The following is a 16,351-nucleotide window of genomic DNA, read 5'->3' on the forward strand; positions in this document are numbered from 1 at the left end:
CTCCAGCATCTTCACAAGGTCCATTGCTGTTCTGGGATTGATTTGCACTTTTTGCACCAAAGTACTTTCATCTCTAGGAGACAGAATGCGTCTCCTTTCTGAGCGGTATGATGGCTGCGTGGTCCCATGGTGTTTACACTTGCGTACTATTGTTTGTACAGATGAACTTGGTACCTTCAGGCATTTGGAAATTGCTCCCATAGATGAACCAGACTTGTGGAGGTCTTTGCTGATTTATTTTGATTTTCCCATGATGTCAAGCAAAGAGGCACTGAGATTGAAGTTAGACCTTGATGTACATCCACAGGTACACCTCCAATTGACTAAAATGATGTCAATTAGCCTATCAGAAGCTTCTAAAGCCATGACATAATTTTCTGGAATTTTCCAAGCTGTTTAAAGGCACAGTCAACTTAGTGTATGTAATCTTCTGACCCACTGGATTTGTGATAGAGTGAATTATAAGTGAAATAATCTGTCTGTAAACAATTGTTGGAAAAATGACTTGTGTCATGCACAAAGTACATGTCCTAACCGACCTGCCAAAACTATAGTTTGTTAATAAGAAATTTGTGGAGTGGTTGAAAAACAAGTTTTAATGACTCCAACCTAAGTGTATGTAAACTTCTGACTTCAACTGTATATTTAGGCAGGGAGTCCCATTGAGACCAAGGTCTTTTTTTCAAAGGAGCTCTGCATGACAAGATTAACATAAACCTCAGGAAATTTGACAACAGAAAGAGAGAGAGAGTGTGTGTGTGGTGTGGCTGGTGGCCAGTGGATCCAGTGTGCAGTCTGGCTGCATTAGCAGGTAATAAATGTGGACTTAAACTCTGGGCCGCTCTCTCTCTCTCCCCTCCTTAGTCACTACCTCATATGGGTTGTCACATGGCCCATGGTGCTCTGCTCTCTCTTCCTGCTCATTCAGACCATGCTGATGGCTAAACCATCTGTCCCATCTGCTTCATGTTGTGCCCCAAGGCCTCCCTTCCCAACCCTGCTCTATAAACCCACCAATATGGCCGCCGTCTGTCTACCAGGCTTTCCCTCCCCAGCTCCAGCCCCACTCTAAACCCCCCAACCACCCCTAATATGACCGCCATCTGTCTCCCAAGCTTTCCCTCCCCAGCTCCAGCCCCACTCTAAACCCCCCAACCACCCCTAATATGACCGCCGTCTGTCTACCAGGCTTTCCCTCCCCAGCTCCAGCCCCACTCTAAACCCCCCAACCACCACTAATATGGCCGCCATCTGTCTCCCAGGCCCTCCATCCCCAGCCCCACTCTAAACCCCCCAACCACCACTAATATGGCCGCCATCTGTCTCCCAGGCCCTCCATCCCCAGCTCCAGCCCGCTCTATAACCCCTTCAATATGGCCACTGTCTGTCTCCTCTCTCTGCTCTCTGGACAGCAGAAACACCTCTGTCCGCTGCATAGGAAATTATTCTCACTTCCAAGTACCTTTTTGAAGTTCTCCCCTATCCTCTTCCCAGGAAGTGAAGAAGCTCACAGCCTTCTGTCTTGCAGACTATAGTCTACCTTTGATTCCCTGTCTCTCGTCCTTGGAGGAGCAGGACAGCTGTCCCCATTCTGCTGGAGATTTGATCTCTCTCCCTCTCTTTCTTACCTCCTGGAACTGTGGTTACTGACTTCTCCTTTCTTTCTGATTGTGAGAGCTCTTAAACCAGCCCCTGTCAGGCCTGCAGTGTAGTCCCTGCTCCAGTGCTGCTCAGAACAGAGGGAGTCAAAGAGGTAGACGACTGGACAGGCTTGGGGGTCGAAATGGTGCAGGAAAAGGCTTAGTGCTGTAGGTGGACAGCATTTAAAATGTGTAAAAGAGAGAGTGCTCGAGCAGCACCAGTCCAGCTGTTTCTGAGCCCAGAGGTGTGTCTCTGTCTGTCTGGATCTGATTGAGGGAATAGAGGAAAAAGCTCACGCGTCATCGGAAAAGTCTGATCAATGTCTGATCTAGTAGACTGGAACCGCTAGAGTCCTTAAGAATGGAAAATACGTTGAGTGAAGACAACAGAATCAAATAAAAATAGTTTTCCTACACATTTGTCTACTCTTAGCTACTGTAGTTAGTGCTGGCTGTTAGGGTACAGTAGTAGATCAAATCAAATGTATTTATAAAGCCCTTCTTACATCAGCTGATATCTCAAAGTGCTGTACAAAAACCCAGCCTAAAACCCCAAACAGCAAGCAATGCAGATGTAGAATCACGGTGGCTAGAAAAAACTCCAGAGAAAGGCCAGAACCTAGGAAGAAACCTAGAGAGGAACCAGGCTACGAGGGGTGGCCAGTACTCTTCTGGCTGTGCCGGGTGGAGATTATGACAGAACATGGCCAAGATGTTCAAATGTTCATAGATGACCAGCAGGGTCAAATAAAAATAATCACAGTGGTTGTCGAGGGTGCAACAGGTCAGTCAGCACCTTAGTAGTAAATGTCAGTTGGCTTTTCATAGCCGATCATTCAGAGTATCTCTACCGCTCCTGCTGTCTCAGGAGAGTTGAAAACAGCAGGTCTGGGACCGGTAGCACGTCCGGTGAACATGTCAGGATTCCATAGCCGCATTTGAAGCTGGAGCAGCAGCACGGCCAGGTGGACTGGGGACAGCAAGGAGTCATCAGGCCAGGTAGTCCTGAGGCTCTCTCTCTCTCAGGCCCTCCTCTGAGAGAGATAGAGAGACTTCCGGCGCCGACAGAGATGGCCGCCTCGCTTCGCGTTCCTACTTAAATTCACACAGGACACCGGATGAGACAGGAGAAATCCTCCAGATATAACAGACTGACCCTAGTCCCCCGACACAAACTACTGCAGCATAAATACTGGAGGCTGAGACAGGAGGTGTCGGGAGACACTGGCCCCATCCGACGATACCCCGGACAGGGCCAAAGAGGCAGGGTATAACCCCACCCACTTTTCCAAAGCACAGCCCCCACACCACTAGAGGGATATCTTCAACCACCAACTTACCATCCTGAGACAAGACCGAGTATAGCCCACAAAGATCTCCCCCACGGCACAACTCAAGGGGGGGCGCCAACCCAGACAGGAAGATCCGTCAGTGACACACCCCTCCTAGGGACGGCATGGAAGAGCACCAGTAAGCCAGTGACTCAATCCCTGTAATAGGGTTAGAGGCAGAGAATCCCAATGGAGAGAGTGGAACCGGCCAGGCAGAGACAGCAAGGGCGGTTCGTTGCTCCAGTGCCTTTCCGTTCACCTTCACACTCCTGGGCCAGACTACACTCAATCATAGGACCTACTGAAGAGACGAGTCTTCAGTAAAGACTTAACGGTTGAGACCGAGTCTGCGTCTCTCACATGGGTAGGCAGACCATTCCATAAAAATGGAGCTCTTGGAGAAAGCCCTGCCTCCAACTGTTTGCTTAGAAATTCTATGGACAGTAAGGAGGGCCTGCGTCTTGTGACTGTAGCGTACGTGTAGGTATGTAAAGTAGGACCAACTCGGAGAGATAGGTAGGAGTAAGCCCATGTAACGTTTTGTAGGTTAGCAGTAAAACCTTGAAATCAGCCCTTGCCTTAACAGGAAGCCAGTGTAGAGAGGCTAGCACTGGAGTAATATGATAACATTTTGGGGTTCTAGTCAGAATTCTAGCAGCTGTGTTTAGCACTAACTGAAGTTTATTTAGTGTTTTATCCGGGTAGCCGGAAAGTAGATTATTACAGTAGTAATTTTTTGGAAAGAAAGTTTCTGATTTTTGCAATGTTTTTGCAATGTTACGTAGATGGAAAAAAGCTGTCCTTGAAACAGTCTTGATATGTTCGTCAAAAGAGAGATCAGGGTCCAGAGTAACTCCGAGGTCCTTCACAGTTTTATTTGAGACGACTGTACTACTATCAAGATTAATTGTCAGATTCAACAGAAGATCTCTTTGTTTCTTGGGACCTAGAACAAGCATCTCTGTTTTGTCCAAGTTTAAAACTTGTTATGGAGGTGGTCCCTGCACAGGGACAGCTCAGCGGAAATTTCAGAGCGCCACCTATAGTACTCGAGTATAGTACTCGATAAATCTCAAACTTTCATAAAAATACACATGCAAGGTACTGAATTAAAGCTACACTCGTTGTAAAATGCTTTTCGGCGAAAGCATGAGAAGCTATTATCTGATAGCATGCACCCCCCCAAAATACCAGCACGACACGTAAACAACAGATTTTGCGGTAGCCGGCGCTACCCAAAACGCAGAAATAAAATATAAAACATTCATTACCTTGGACGAGCTTCTTTGTTGGCACTCCTATATGTCCCATAAACATCACAATTGGGTCTTTTTCCCGATTAAATCCGTCATTTGCTGAAGGCCAGTCTGATGCTGCAAAAAGCCCATTTACAAGACGCAACGTCACTTTTTAAAATTACAAAAGTCGCCTATAAACTTTTACAAATCACTTCAAACGACTTTTCTAAACCAACTTTAAGTATTAATAAACGTTAATGATGTATCAAATTGATCACGGGGCGATCTGTATTCGATAGCAGCAAGTCTGGAAATCAAGAAAGGAGGGGCTTATTCGTGTTGTAACCAAGGATAAATGGGGGTCCTCATTTATTTTAGGTCGCCTTAAACAATACATTGAATGGCGGACAAATATTTTTTTTGTGTTTTTGGTAAACAGTTTTACCAGGGATTTTTACTCCTAAACACGTTCTGTTATAGCTACAGACCCGATTTAACCGGTTTTAGAGACTTCAGAGTGTTTTCTATCCACACATACTTATCATATGCATATACTATATTCCTGGCATGAGTAGCAGGACTTTGAAATGTTGCGTGATTTTTAACAAAAAGCTGCGAAAATTCGCATCATCCATAACAGGTTAAAAGTAAACCATTTGCAGCCATCCACTTCCTTATGTCTGAAACACAGGCTTCCAGCGAGGGCAATTTTGGGGCTTCACCAAGTTTCATCGAAATGTACAGATGTGTGTCATCCGCATAGCAGTGAAAGTTAACATTATGTTTCCGAATGACATCACCAAGAGGTAACATATATAGTGAAAACAATAGTGGTCCTAAAACGGAAGCTTGAGGAACACCGAAATGTACAGTTGATTTGTCAGAGGACAAACCATCCACAGAGACAAACTGATATCTTTCCGACAGATAAGATCTAAACCAGGCCAGAACTTGTCCATGTAGACCAATTTGGGTTTCCAATCTCTCCAAAAGAATGTCGTGATCGATGGTATCAAAAGCAGCACTAAGGTCTAGGAGCACAAGGACAGATTAACGCTATTAAAAGGTAATTTACCACCATGACAAGTGCAGTCTCAGTGCTATGATGGGGTCTAAAACCAGACTGAAACGTTTTGTATACATTGTTTTGTCTTCAGGAAGGCAGTGGGTTGCTGCATAACAGCTTTTTCAAAAAATGTTGAGAGGAATGGGAGATTCGATATAGGCTGATTCGTTTTTTATATTTTCTTGGTCAAGGTTTGGCTTTTTCAGGAGAGGCTTTATTACTGCCACTTTTAGTGAGTTTGGTACACATCAGGTGGATAGAGAGACGTTTATTATGTTCAACATAGGAGGGCCAAGCACAGGATCCAGTATGCAGCTTGAAGTTTTAAAGGCCATGATTAGTTTCATCAATGTGTCAAGAGATACTGTACTAACACACTTGAGTGTCTCCCTTGATCCTAGGTCCTGGCAGAGTTGTGCAGACTCAGGACAACTGAGCTTTGGAGGAATACGCAGATTTAAAGAGGAGTCCGAAATTTGCTTTCTAATGATCATGATCTTTTCCTCAAAGAAGTTAATGAATTTTTCACTGCTGAAGTGAAAGCCATCCTCTCTTGGGGAATGCTGCTTTTTAGTTAGCTTTGCGACAGTATCAAAAATAAATGTTGGATTGTTCTTATTTTCCTCAATTAAGGTGGAAAAATAGGATGGAGCATACTGCACGGTACTGTCTTTCCAAGCTAGTTGGAAGACTTCCAATTTGGTGTGGCGCCATTTCCGTTCCAATTTTTTGGAAGCTTGCTTCAGAGCTCGGGTATTTTCTGTATACCAGGGAGCTAGTTTCTTATGACAAATGTTTTTTTGTTTTTAGGGGTGCGACTGCATCTAGGGTATTGCGCAAGGTTAAATTGAGTTCCTCAGTTAGGTGGTTAACTGATTTTGAGTCGCCAATGACTAGGGTTTTCAATGGTGGGAGGCTTCGGCGTCTCAGACCCCGTAACGGGAGTAGAAGAGACCAGAGAAGGCTCGGCCTCTGACTCGCTGCTTAATGGGGAGAACCGGTTGAAAGTTTCTGTCGGCTGAATGAGCGACACCGGTTGAGTATTCCTACAGCATTTCCCTCCAGAAGCCATGACAAAGTTGTCCGGCTGCAGGGACTGTGCGATGGAATTTATTCTACTATCTGTACTTACTGGTGGCACAGAAGCTGTTTCATCCTTTCCTACACTGAAATTACCGTTGCCTAACGATTGCGTCAGAAGCTGGGCTTGCAGCATTCTCCTGTGTATTATGAGTACAGCGACTGCAATTAGAAGGCATCATGTTAATGTTACTACTTAGCTTCGGCTGGTGGAGGTCCTGACGAACGACTTCCAGATAAAGCGTCTGGCAGTAGAATGGCCTTACTGAAGAGATCAGTGAATTTGAATGTGGCACTGTCATAGGATGCTACCTTTCCAACAAGTCAGTTCATCATATTTCTGCCCTGCTAGAGCTGCCCCGGTCAACTGTCAGTGCTCTTATTATGAAGTGGAAAGGTCTAGGAGCAACAACAGCTCAGGCGTGAAGTGGCAGGCCACACAAGCTCACAGAACGGGTGCGCCGGGTGCTCACTATAGAGTTCCATACTGCCTTTGGAAGCAACGTCAGTACAATAACTGTTCATTGGGAGCTTCATGAAATGGGTTTCCATGGCCAGCAGCCGTACCCAAGCCTAAGATCACCATGTGCAATGCCAAGCATCGTCGGTAGTGGTGTAAAGTTTGTTGCTGTTGGACTCTGGAGCAGTGGAAACGCATTCTCTGGAGTGATGAATAACGATTCACCATCTGGCAGTCCGTCGGACGAATCTGGGTTTAGCGGAAGCCAGGAGAACGTACCTGCCCCAATGTATAGTGCCAACTGTAAAGTTTGGTGGAGCAGGAATAATGGTCTAGGGCTGTTTTTCATGGTTCGGGCTTGGCCCCTTAGTTCCAGTGAAGGGAAATCTTAACACTACAGTATACAATGACATTCTAGACTATTCTGTGCTTCCAATTTTGTGGAAACAGTTTGGGAGGGGCCTTTACTATTTCTGCATGACACTGCCCTCGTGCACAAAGCAAGATCCATACAGAAATGGTTTGTCAAGATCAGTGTGGAAGATCTTGGCTGGCCGGCACAGAGCCCTGACCTCAACTCCATCGAACACTTTTGGGATGAATTGAAACGCAGACTGCGAGCCACCCAACATCAGAGCCCAGCCTCGCTTATTCTTTGTGGTTGAATGGAAGCAAATCCACACAGCAATGTTCCAACATCTAGTGGAATCCTTCCCAGAAGAGTAGAGGCTGTTATAGAAGCAAAGGTGGGATCAACTCCATATTAATGCCCATGATTTTGGAATGAGATGTTTGATTAGCAGGTGTCCACATACTTTTGGTGATGTAGTGTATGTGAGAATGCTATTCATTTACATTTCAGCTTTCAACACTATTGTTCCCTCCAAGCGCAAAGCCCTGGGTTTGGACACTACCATTCAACTAGATCCCGGACTTCATGACAGGCAGACCACAGGCTGTGAGGATTGGCAACAACACCTCCATACTGACTCTTAATACAGGGGCCCCCAGGGGTGTGTCCTCAGCCCTCTGCTGTACTCCCTGTTTACCCATGAATACAAGGCTTTGCACAACACCAACTCCATCATCAAGTTTGCTGATGACACCACGGTTGTAGACCTGATAACCAAAAACACAAGTGAGCCTCCTATGGAGGAGGTAAGTGATCTGGTGTGTGGTGCCAGGACAACAACCTCTCCCTCAACAGCAGCAAAACGAAGGAGTTGGTTGTTGACTTTAGGAAGCAGAGGAGGGAACACACCGCGATCTGTATCAACAGGACTGCAGTAGAGAGACAGTTTTCCTTTCTGTCCACATCACAGATGACTTGACATGACTAATAACACCACCACTCTTGTCAAGAAGGCGCACAGCTCCTCTACTTCCTAAGACGTCTGAAGAAATGAGGCATGCCACCCCGCGTCCTCTCCAAGTAGTACTACTGCACCATCGAGAGTGTCTTGACCAATTGCATCACTGCCTGTTACAGAATTTCTCCATCCACGACCTCAATGCCCTGGGGCTGTGTTCCCACCCATCCAGGTCATCTACTTGAAACGGTGCCTGAGGGAGTCCCGCAGCATCATCAAGGACTCTACACACCCCAGCCACGAGCTGTTCACTCACTTACCGTTGGGCAGACTGATAGCAACAGGCTCAGAAACAGTTTCTATCTTCAACCCATGTAGACTCCTGAACACTTGAACTGGACTGACCACCAGCACTGACTCTCCACACCTTAACACACACACACCTTAACACACACACACACACACATTCATACTACACACATCACAACTGCTGCTACCAAAATCAAATAATTTTTACTATTGCTAATACTTCTCAATTCAAACACTTGCCCCCCCAATCTCCCTCTCCCCAAAACACATACGTTTCTGTATTACACTTATGCTAAAATGTATTATTCTATTCTACTGAGCCATTTACTTTATGTTCGTATTCTTATCTTTTATTATTTCTTATTGTTGAGAATAAACATGCAAGTAACTATTTTGTTGGAAGGTGAATACCATGTGAATACCATGTGTATCCTGTACATAAGACTTGAAAACACACACCAGCATGGCCATGTGACTGACTGACACCCCATCCTCTATCCAGTGTAATCCTGTCAGGCTGAAGGACCTGGGAGCAGAGGCTGACTGAGCTGTCATGCAGTGGAATGGTGGTGTGGTTGAGAAATATCCCCCACTCTGGTGTCACTCACATTAAGGGAATGGAGACATGCTACGCTTTCCAAAAACAGACATGAATATGTCTGATCTCTCAATTTTCTCTTGTTCTGGTCTTTAGACCACAAACCACAATAATGTTTTTGTTTTAGTAACACGACTCTTACTGTGACTCAGCGGCTTTGTTCTCCTATGGCTCTTGCATGTCATTGTGACACCTGTCTACTTAACCAAACAGGGGAAGAAAACCTTCAATCTGTTTCAATAGGTCCAACAAACACCTGCCTGCCCTGCAGCCTCTCTGCTCTCTGTTCCACCAACACGGCGTCTTTTTAAATCTACGAGGCGTTCGGTTCCCCACACTGTCTGCTGTCGATACTCCCATTCGTCTTCTGCCCGTCTCCCTATTTGACGTGTTGAATTAGCTCATGGCTGGGTAGCCTATTTGTTTAAATGACTTGTTTTATGTGTTGGTGAGGGCTGCGTGTTGTGCCAGGCCTACTATACGCTGCCCTTATCTCCAGTCTGTTCACCAGTGGTTTAATTAGGCCTGGCCATGTGGTGTTGTGTTATCATGCAGAGCCAGAGTAGTGACACGCGCTGGGGCCTTCTGACCCAGCCTGGTCCCTCTCTAGTCCTCCCCGGCCCGATCTGGCCCGACCCGACCCAGCCCACTGGCCTCAAAGACAGGCAGGTTTTACAGAGCTGAACACCGTGCTCTCTTTCTGCTGGGCCGTTATAAGAGGCGGGGGCTGGGGGCAGAGTAAGCACAGGACGTATTTGCCTTTTATACGTGCTGGCGTGCCTCTCCCTGCATGTGTCGGGCAGATTTGTGGCAGGGCCCTCTGAACTCTGGGAATATTAGTATGGCTGTGCTGCCTGGAGGGGACAGGGCTCATTGCAACAGTCTGAGAGGAAGGGAGGGAGGAAAATGACTCGCTCTCTCATTCTCACTTTCTTGGGTTAAAGTACTCACCTACACAGCTGTTCAATGGTCTCACGAGTGGAGCAGCGGTCTATGGCACTGCATCTCAGTGCTAGAGGCGTCACTACAGACCCTGGTTCGATTCCAGGCTGTATCACCAGCAGCCGTGATTGGGAGTCCCATAGGGCGCCGCATTATTGGCCCGGTGTCGTTAGGGTTAGGGTTTGTCAATGTAAATACGAATTTGTTCTTAACTGGCTTGCCTAGTTAAATAAAGGTTAAATAAAAAGTACGATGGCATCACGAGTTATGACTGTCTTATGAGCTATCTCCGTTGAGTCAGTCACCTGCTCTGCCACCCACATCAGGTAAAGAAATACTTCGGGATTTTGGCATCTACTTCCCCAGAGTCAGATGAACTGGTGGATACTATTTTTATGTCTGTGTGTAGTTTGAAGGAAGTTGCTAACTATCGGCATCGCAATTGCTAACTAGAGTTAGGGCAATGACTGGAAGTCAATGGGTAACTGCTCATTACGCTAATGCTGGTTAGCATTGGACACCAAGACATACAAATGGTCTCCACCAGTTCATCTGACTCTGTAGAAGTAGTTAAAATCCCAAAGTATCATTTTAACTTCACCCCGTCTCAATCACTGGATTTACCTTATCATCCCACGTCTGCCCCTGTATCAGTGTTAGTTGGATACACACACACACTCCCTCTCTCCCAGGAGTGTGTCAGGAGTGTGTGAACAGTCTTCCTCAGCCCTCCCATCATAAATGGCTTATCAATATAAATCTGACCATATGCGGCTTTCAGGCACCCCATCATTGCCAGATGGACTGACACACAGACACACAGACACACTGACAGAGGTGTATAACGTGTGCATAAATCAGTGATGGATCAGGGGCTTCTGGGAAGCCATCTCTCTAGCAGCAGTCTGGAAATGTTGAATTCATCTCAACCTTAATAGAAGACAGGTGTCTGGTATAGTGATCCTCTCCACTGAAACCAATGCTCTCTTCTTGCCATGAAGCTCACAGCACAGCTTGGGTAAGTACAGTATGTTCCTCATAACAAATATGTCTGCCAAGCTGAGAGAGAAACAAAGAGGGGGAGAGATGTCTGAGGGATACCTGAGTGAGAGAAAAGTACTGTCTGACAGACATTGAGAACCTATCATTGGGTTTAGCTGTTTTCTATCCAGAAGTAGCCTATAAAGAGCTCTATCCAGAAGTAGCCTATAAAGAGCTCTGTCCAGAAGTAGCCTATAAAGAGCTCTGTCCAGAAGTAGCCTATAAAGAGCTATATCCAGAAGTAGCCTATAAAGAGCTCTGTCCAGAAGTAGCCTATAAAGAGCTCTATCCAGAAGTAGCCTATAAAGAGCTATATCCAGAAGTAGCCTATAAAGAGCTCTGTCCAGAAGTAGCCTATAAAGAGCTCTATCCAGAAGTAGCCTATAAAGAGCTATATCCAGAAGTAGCCTATAAAGAGCTCTGTCCAGAAGTAGCCTATAAAGAGCTCTGTCCAGAAGTAGCCTATAAAGAGCTCTGTCCAGAAGTAGCCTATAAAGAGCTCTGTTGGAGTGAAGTGAGCATGACACCCAGAGAAGCAGTAGCAGTGTGAGGGCTAGAGGAGGGGCTAGAGGAGGGTTGGGCTGGTTGGTGTATGTCTGTCCAGACCCAGACTGATACACTATTAAATTAGGATGAGTTTGTCTTGGTAATACTGTCCAATTGAGCTTCAGAGACATGAATAAATGCTGTTGTTGGTAGGATCAACGGGGGTGACATTTTGTGTGTGTGTGTGTCCGCTCTCCGTCCAGCAGGCAGTGACATTGATTTCCTCTCCCTGTAACTTCCTGTGTGAGCTGATAGATAGTTTCCAGTGGCAGCCCTCTGTCTCACTGACAGACTATTTTGATCCCCATCTCTCCTTCTTTCATCCCTCCATCCCTGAGCTCCAGACCACAGCCCTCTCATTTATTGATCATCACCACTGATCTCAGAGGGAGTGTGTGTGTGTGTGTGTGTGTGTAGAAGAAGAAGGAATTAGAGGGGGAGAGAAATGGAAGGAGAGAGAACCAGGCCCTGGCTTTAAGTATACACTTTCTCCACATCCATCTCACTAGCTTCATATCTGCATCTCTTCACCCCTCCATCTCGCCACGGTCCAGATCCAAGAGATCCCGTCTGTGTGGACGACATGACGTCATGCAGCTCAGCTCAGGAGAGAGAGAGAGAGCACTAAGCATGGCTCTGCTGTGAAATAAGGATACTCATGACATCATTCACTTTTCCAACGTGTTATGTAATGGATTGCAGTATGAGAATCATTGTGACCTTTGACCATGTAAAGCCATGGTGAAGTCACAACTCCAAAAGGAAATACTAATTTGGTCGTGTACCAAGTACCGAGTCTTATCGTCCTTATCAAGGTGTTTGATAGAGGCTTTTGGTTTGACATTTTCTGTAAATATGATGTATTGATTGATAATGACATGCTATATATGTTTATCACATTTGAGTTTTCTATTTTCAGATCCCGTTCTCTCTGGTCCAGTTTCCACTGTGGGAGTATTTAAAGGTATGGATCCTCCTCTGTCTCTCTGTGCTGTAATGTGTCCCTGTAATGAAGGTGCCATAAAGTCGTAATAGGATGCTTATGTTCTGACACATTTACAGTGGAGTCGGCCCGACTTGGCCATGTCTCCTCGGCAATAGAGGTTGGGAAATTACTGCCTCGTTTAATGGGTCACCACGGCTACCATCAAATGGAGCTGCAATTAGTCATCTCCTAGCGTGGTCAACTCCCTCTCTCTCTCTCTCTGTTCCTCTCCCGCGCTATATCTCTCTATCGCTCCTTCTCCATTGTCTGGTCTTGGACACATAAAAGCTGTTTTTCTTTGAAAGCGTTTGTGAGAGTGACATCATGTCTCCGGGGGCGCGGGCAGCAGAACATTCCATTAACGTTAGGCCCAAACGGGCAGTGCAGCGTGGACTGACCAGGAGGGGAGGGAGGGGGGTCAATAGACCACACAGCTGTGCGGGAGCGGGGGACGGAACTGCACCCCCCCACCCCCTGCTGCAGAGTAAAACGTGTAATTCACAAGCCCCTCTTTGTCACAATCTCAAAGGCCTTCACTCCAGGCTATCTGCACACACCCATTAGGAAAAAGTTTAACTGGACAGGCCAGCTCTGGAATCTGGCCCCACTCCCCAAACTCCGCTCTCCCCTCCTCTCTCTTGTCCCCTCTGCCCATCTACCCTTCTATCCTATCGCCTCTCTACCCTCTCCTCTCGCCTACCGGCCTTAATGAGTTGTAGTCTCTCCTGGAGATCCCTGGCCTGAAAACCATAAAAGCGTAGAGGGGACAATAGAGAGAACCTCAAGCTTCACTTAGAAAAACGAATAGCTAGCTCATGGTTAAATGTATTTTTTGGCTGTTTGGAGAGCCAGGAGACTGGTTAATGTGTGTTAATGTGTATGTCTGTGTGCGCCTGCCGTCTGTGTGTGGCATTCTCACCCTGAGCTCCACATCTGCTCCGGGGTAGAAATGTGCTGCTTTACAGCTTTTTATTTGTGTTTCATACGGAGCCAGCAGCACAGCTGTCAGCAGACACCCAGAGCTCCTCACACATCACCCAACCAGTACAGACCAACAGAGACCTTCCTCATCCCATTAACATGCTATGGGATCAATCTATACTAAGAAATACAATATATATATAATCTATACAAACGTTCATGCTAATATCTCACTGACATCAATGCATGATTTTATGTTAAACTTGCACACACATTTCACAAGTTAGGATTTAGCCCCTATGTCAATCGAATTCACTCAACAAATGAGCCAGAGCAATCAGCAAACCAACACTACATACCTTTTAACCACCAGATCCATTAAAACATCCCCAACACACACACTGTCTTCCTCCCATAGCCGACCAAACCAACACTACGTACCTTTTAACCACCAGATCCATTAAAACATCCCCAACACACACACTGTCTTCCTCCCATAGCCCACCAAACCAACACTACGTACCTTTTAACCACCAGATCCATTAAAACATCCCCAACACACACACTGTCTTCCTCCCATAGCCGACCAAACCAACACTACGTACCTTTTAACCACCAGATCCATTAAAACATCCCCAACACACACACTGTCTTCCTCCCATAGCCCACCAAACCAACACTACGTACCTTTTAACCACCAGATCCATTAAAACATCCCCAACACACACACTGTCTTCCTCCCATAGCCCACCAAACCAACACTACGTACCTTTTAACCACCAGATCCATTAAAACATCCCCAACACACACACTGTCTTCCTCCCATAGCCCACCAAACCAAATCTACGTACCTTTTAACCACCAGATCCATTAAAACATCCCCAACACACACACTGTCTTCCTCCCATAGCCCACCAAACCAAATCTACGTACCTTTTAACCACCAGATCCATTAAAACATCCCCAACACACACACACTGTCTTCCTCCCATAGCCCACCAAACCAAATCTACGTACCTTTTAACCACCAGATCCATTAAAACATCCCCAACACACACACTGTCTTCCTCCCATAGCCCACCAAACCAAATCTACGTACCTTTTAACCACCAGATCCATTAAAACATCCCCAACACACACACTGTCTTCCTCCCATAGCCCACCAAACCAACACTACGTACCTTTTAACCACCAGATCCATTAAAACATCCCCAACACACACACTGTCTTCCTCCCATAGCCCACCAAACCAAATCTACGTACCTTTTAACCACCAGATCCATTAAAACATCCCCAACACACATACTGTCTTCCTCCCATAGCCCACCAAACCAACAGAGCTTATTACAAACATGTCCATCACCACATAAGTCTACACCACACACACACACACAGTAGAAGGAGGATCTAGGTCTATTTTGACCAGGCATATTTCCCTCTTATTAGTCATTCAGGAGGGAGAAGTGGAGAGGCTTCCCACCATGCAGGCCTTTGATGTGGAAAACAAAGTCCCCCTTTCTGCAACCTAATGGAATAAATATGACACATCCTCTCCCTGCTCTCCCAAATCTACATGTGTGTTTACGTTTGAACGTGTGTGTATACACGTGTGTGTGTGCGTTTATTTTCAGCAAACTTAACATGTGTAAATATTTGTTAGAACATAACAAGATTCAACAACTGAGACATAAACTGAACAAGTTCCACACACGTGATTAACATAAATGGAATAGTGTGTCCCTGAACAAACGGGGGGTCAAAATCAAAAGTAACTGTCAGTATCTGGTGTGGCCACCAGCTGCATTAAGTACTGCAGTGCATCTCCTCAAGGACTGTACCAGATTTGCCAGTTCTTGCTGTGAGATGTTACCCTATTCTTCCACCAAGGCACCTGCAAGTTCCCGGACATTTCTGGGGGGAGTGGCCCTAGCCCTCACCTTCCGATCCAACAGGTCCCAGGCGTGCTCAATGGGATTGAGATCCGGGCTCTTCGCTGGCCATGGCAGAACACTGACATTCCTGTCTTGCAGGAAATCACGCACAGAATGGGCAGTATGGCTGGTGGCATTGTCATGCTGGAGGGTCATGTCAGGATGAGCCTGCAGGAAGGGTACCACATGAGGGAGGAGGATGTCTTCCCTGTAACTCACAGCGTTGAGATTGCCTGCAATGACAACAAGCTCAGTCCGATGATGTTGTGACACACAGCCCCAGACCAAGACGGACCCTCTACCTATAAATCTATCCCGCTCCAGAGCACAGTCCTCGGTGTAACGCTCATTCCTTCGACAATAAACGCGAATCCGACCATCATCCCTGGTGAGACAAAACTGCGAATCGTCAGTGAAGAGCACTTTTTGCCAGTCCTGTCTGGTCCAGCGACGGTGGGTTTGTGCCCATAGGTAACGTTCTTGCCGGTGATGTCTGGTGAGGACCTGCCTTACAACAGGCTTACAAGCCCTCAGTCCAGCCCCTCTCAGACTACTGCTGACAGTCTGAGCACTGATGGAGGGATTGTGTGTTCCTGGTGTAACTCGGGCAGTTGTTGTTGCCATCCTGTCCCGCAGGTGTGATGTTCAGATGTACAGATCCTGTGCAGGTGTTGTTACACGTGATCTGCCACTGCGAGGACGATCAGCTGTCCGTCCTGTCTCCCTGCAGCGCTGTCTTAGGCGTCTCACAGTACAGACATTGCAATTTATTGCCCTGGCCACATCTGCAGTACTCATGCCTCCTTGCAGCATTCCTTGCAGCATGTTCACAGATGAGCAGGGACCCTGGGCATCTTTGTTTTGGTGTTTTTCAGAGTCAGTAGAAAGACCTCTTTAGTGTCCTAACTGTGACCTTAATTGCCTACTGTCGGTAAGCTGTTAGTGTCTTAACA

General features: G+C 46.4%; 1 protein-coding gene across 2 annotated transcripts in view; it reads left to right on the forward strand.

The window, feature by feature from the left end:
• slc25a26 (solute carrier family 25 member 26) overlaps positions 1 to 16,351 on the forward strand; it is a 68,707-nt gene that overhangs the window by 35,026 nt on the left and 17,330 nt on the right. For both annotated transcript variants that reach the window (XM_036950570.1, XM_036950571.1), the window contains one exon: positions 12,481 to 12,525. In XM_036950570.1, coding sequence (XP_036806465.1) covers positions 12,481 to 12,525 — 45 coding nt within the window. The remainder of the gene's footprint in view (positions 1 to 12,480; positions 12,526 to 16,351) is intronic.

Source organism: Oncorhynchus mykiss, chromosome 17 (genome assembly GCF_013265735.2).
Source record: "Oncorhynchus mykiss isolate Arlee chromosome 17, USDA_OmykA_1.1, whole genome shotgun sequence".
Classification (NCBI taxonomy): domain Eukaryota; kingdom Metazoa; phylum Chordata; class Actinopteri; order Salmoniformes; family Salmonidae; genus Oncorhynchus; species Oncorhynchus mykiss.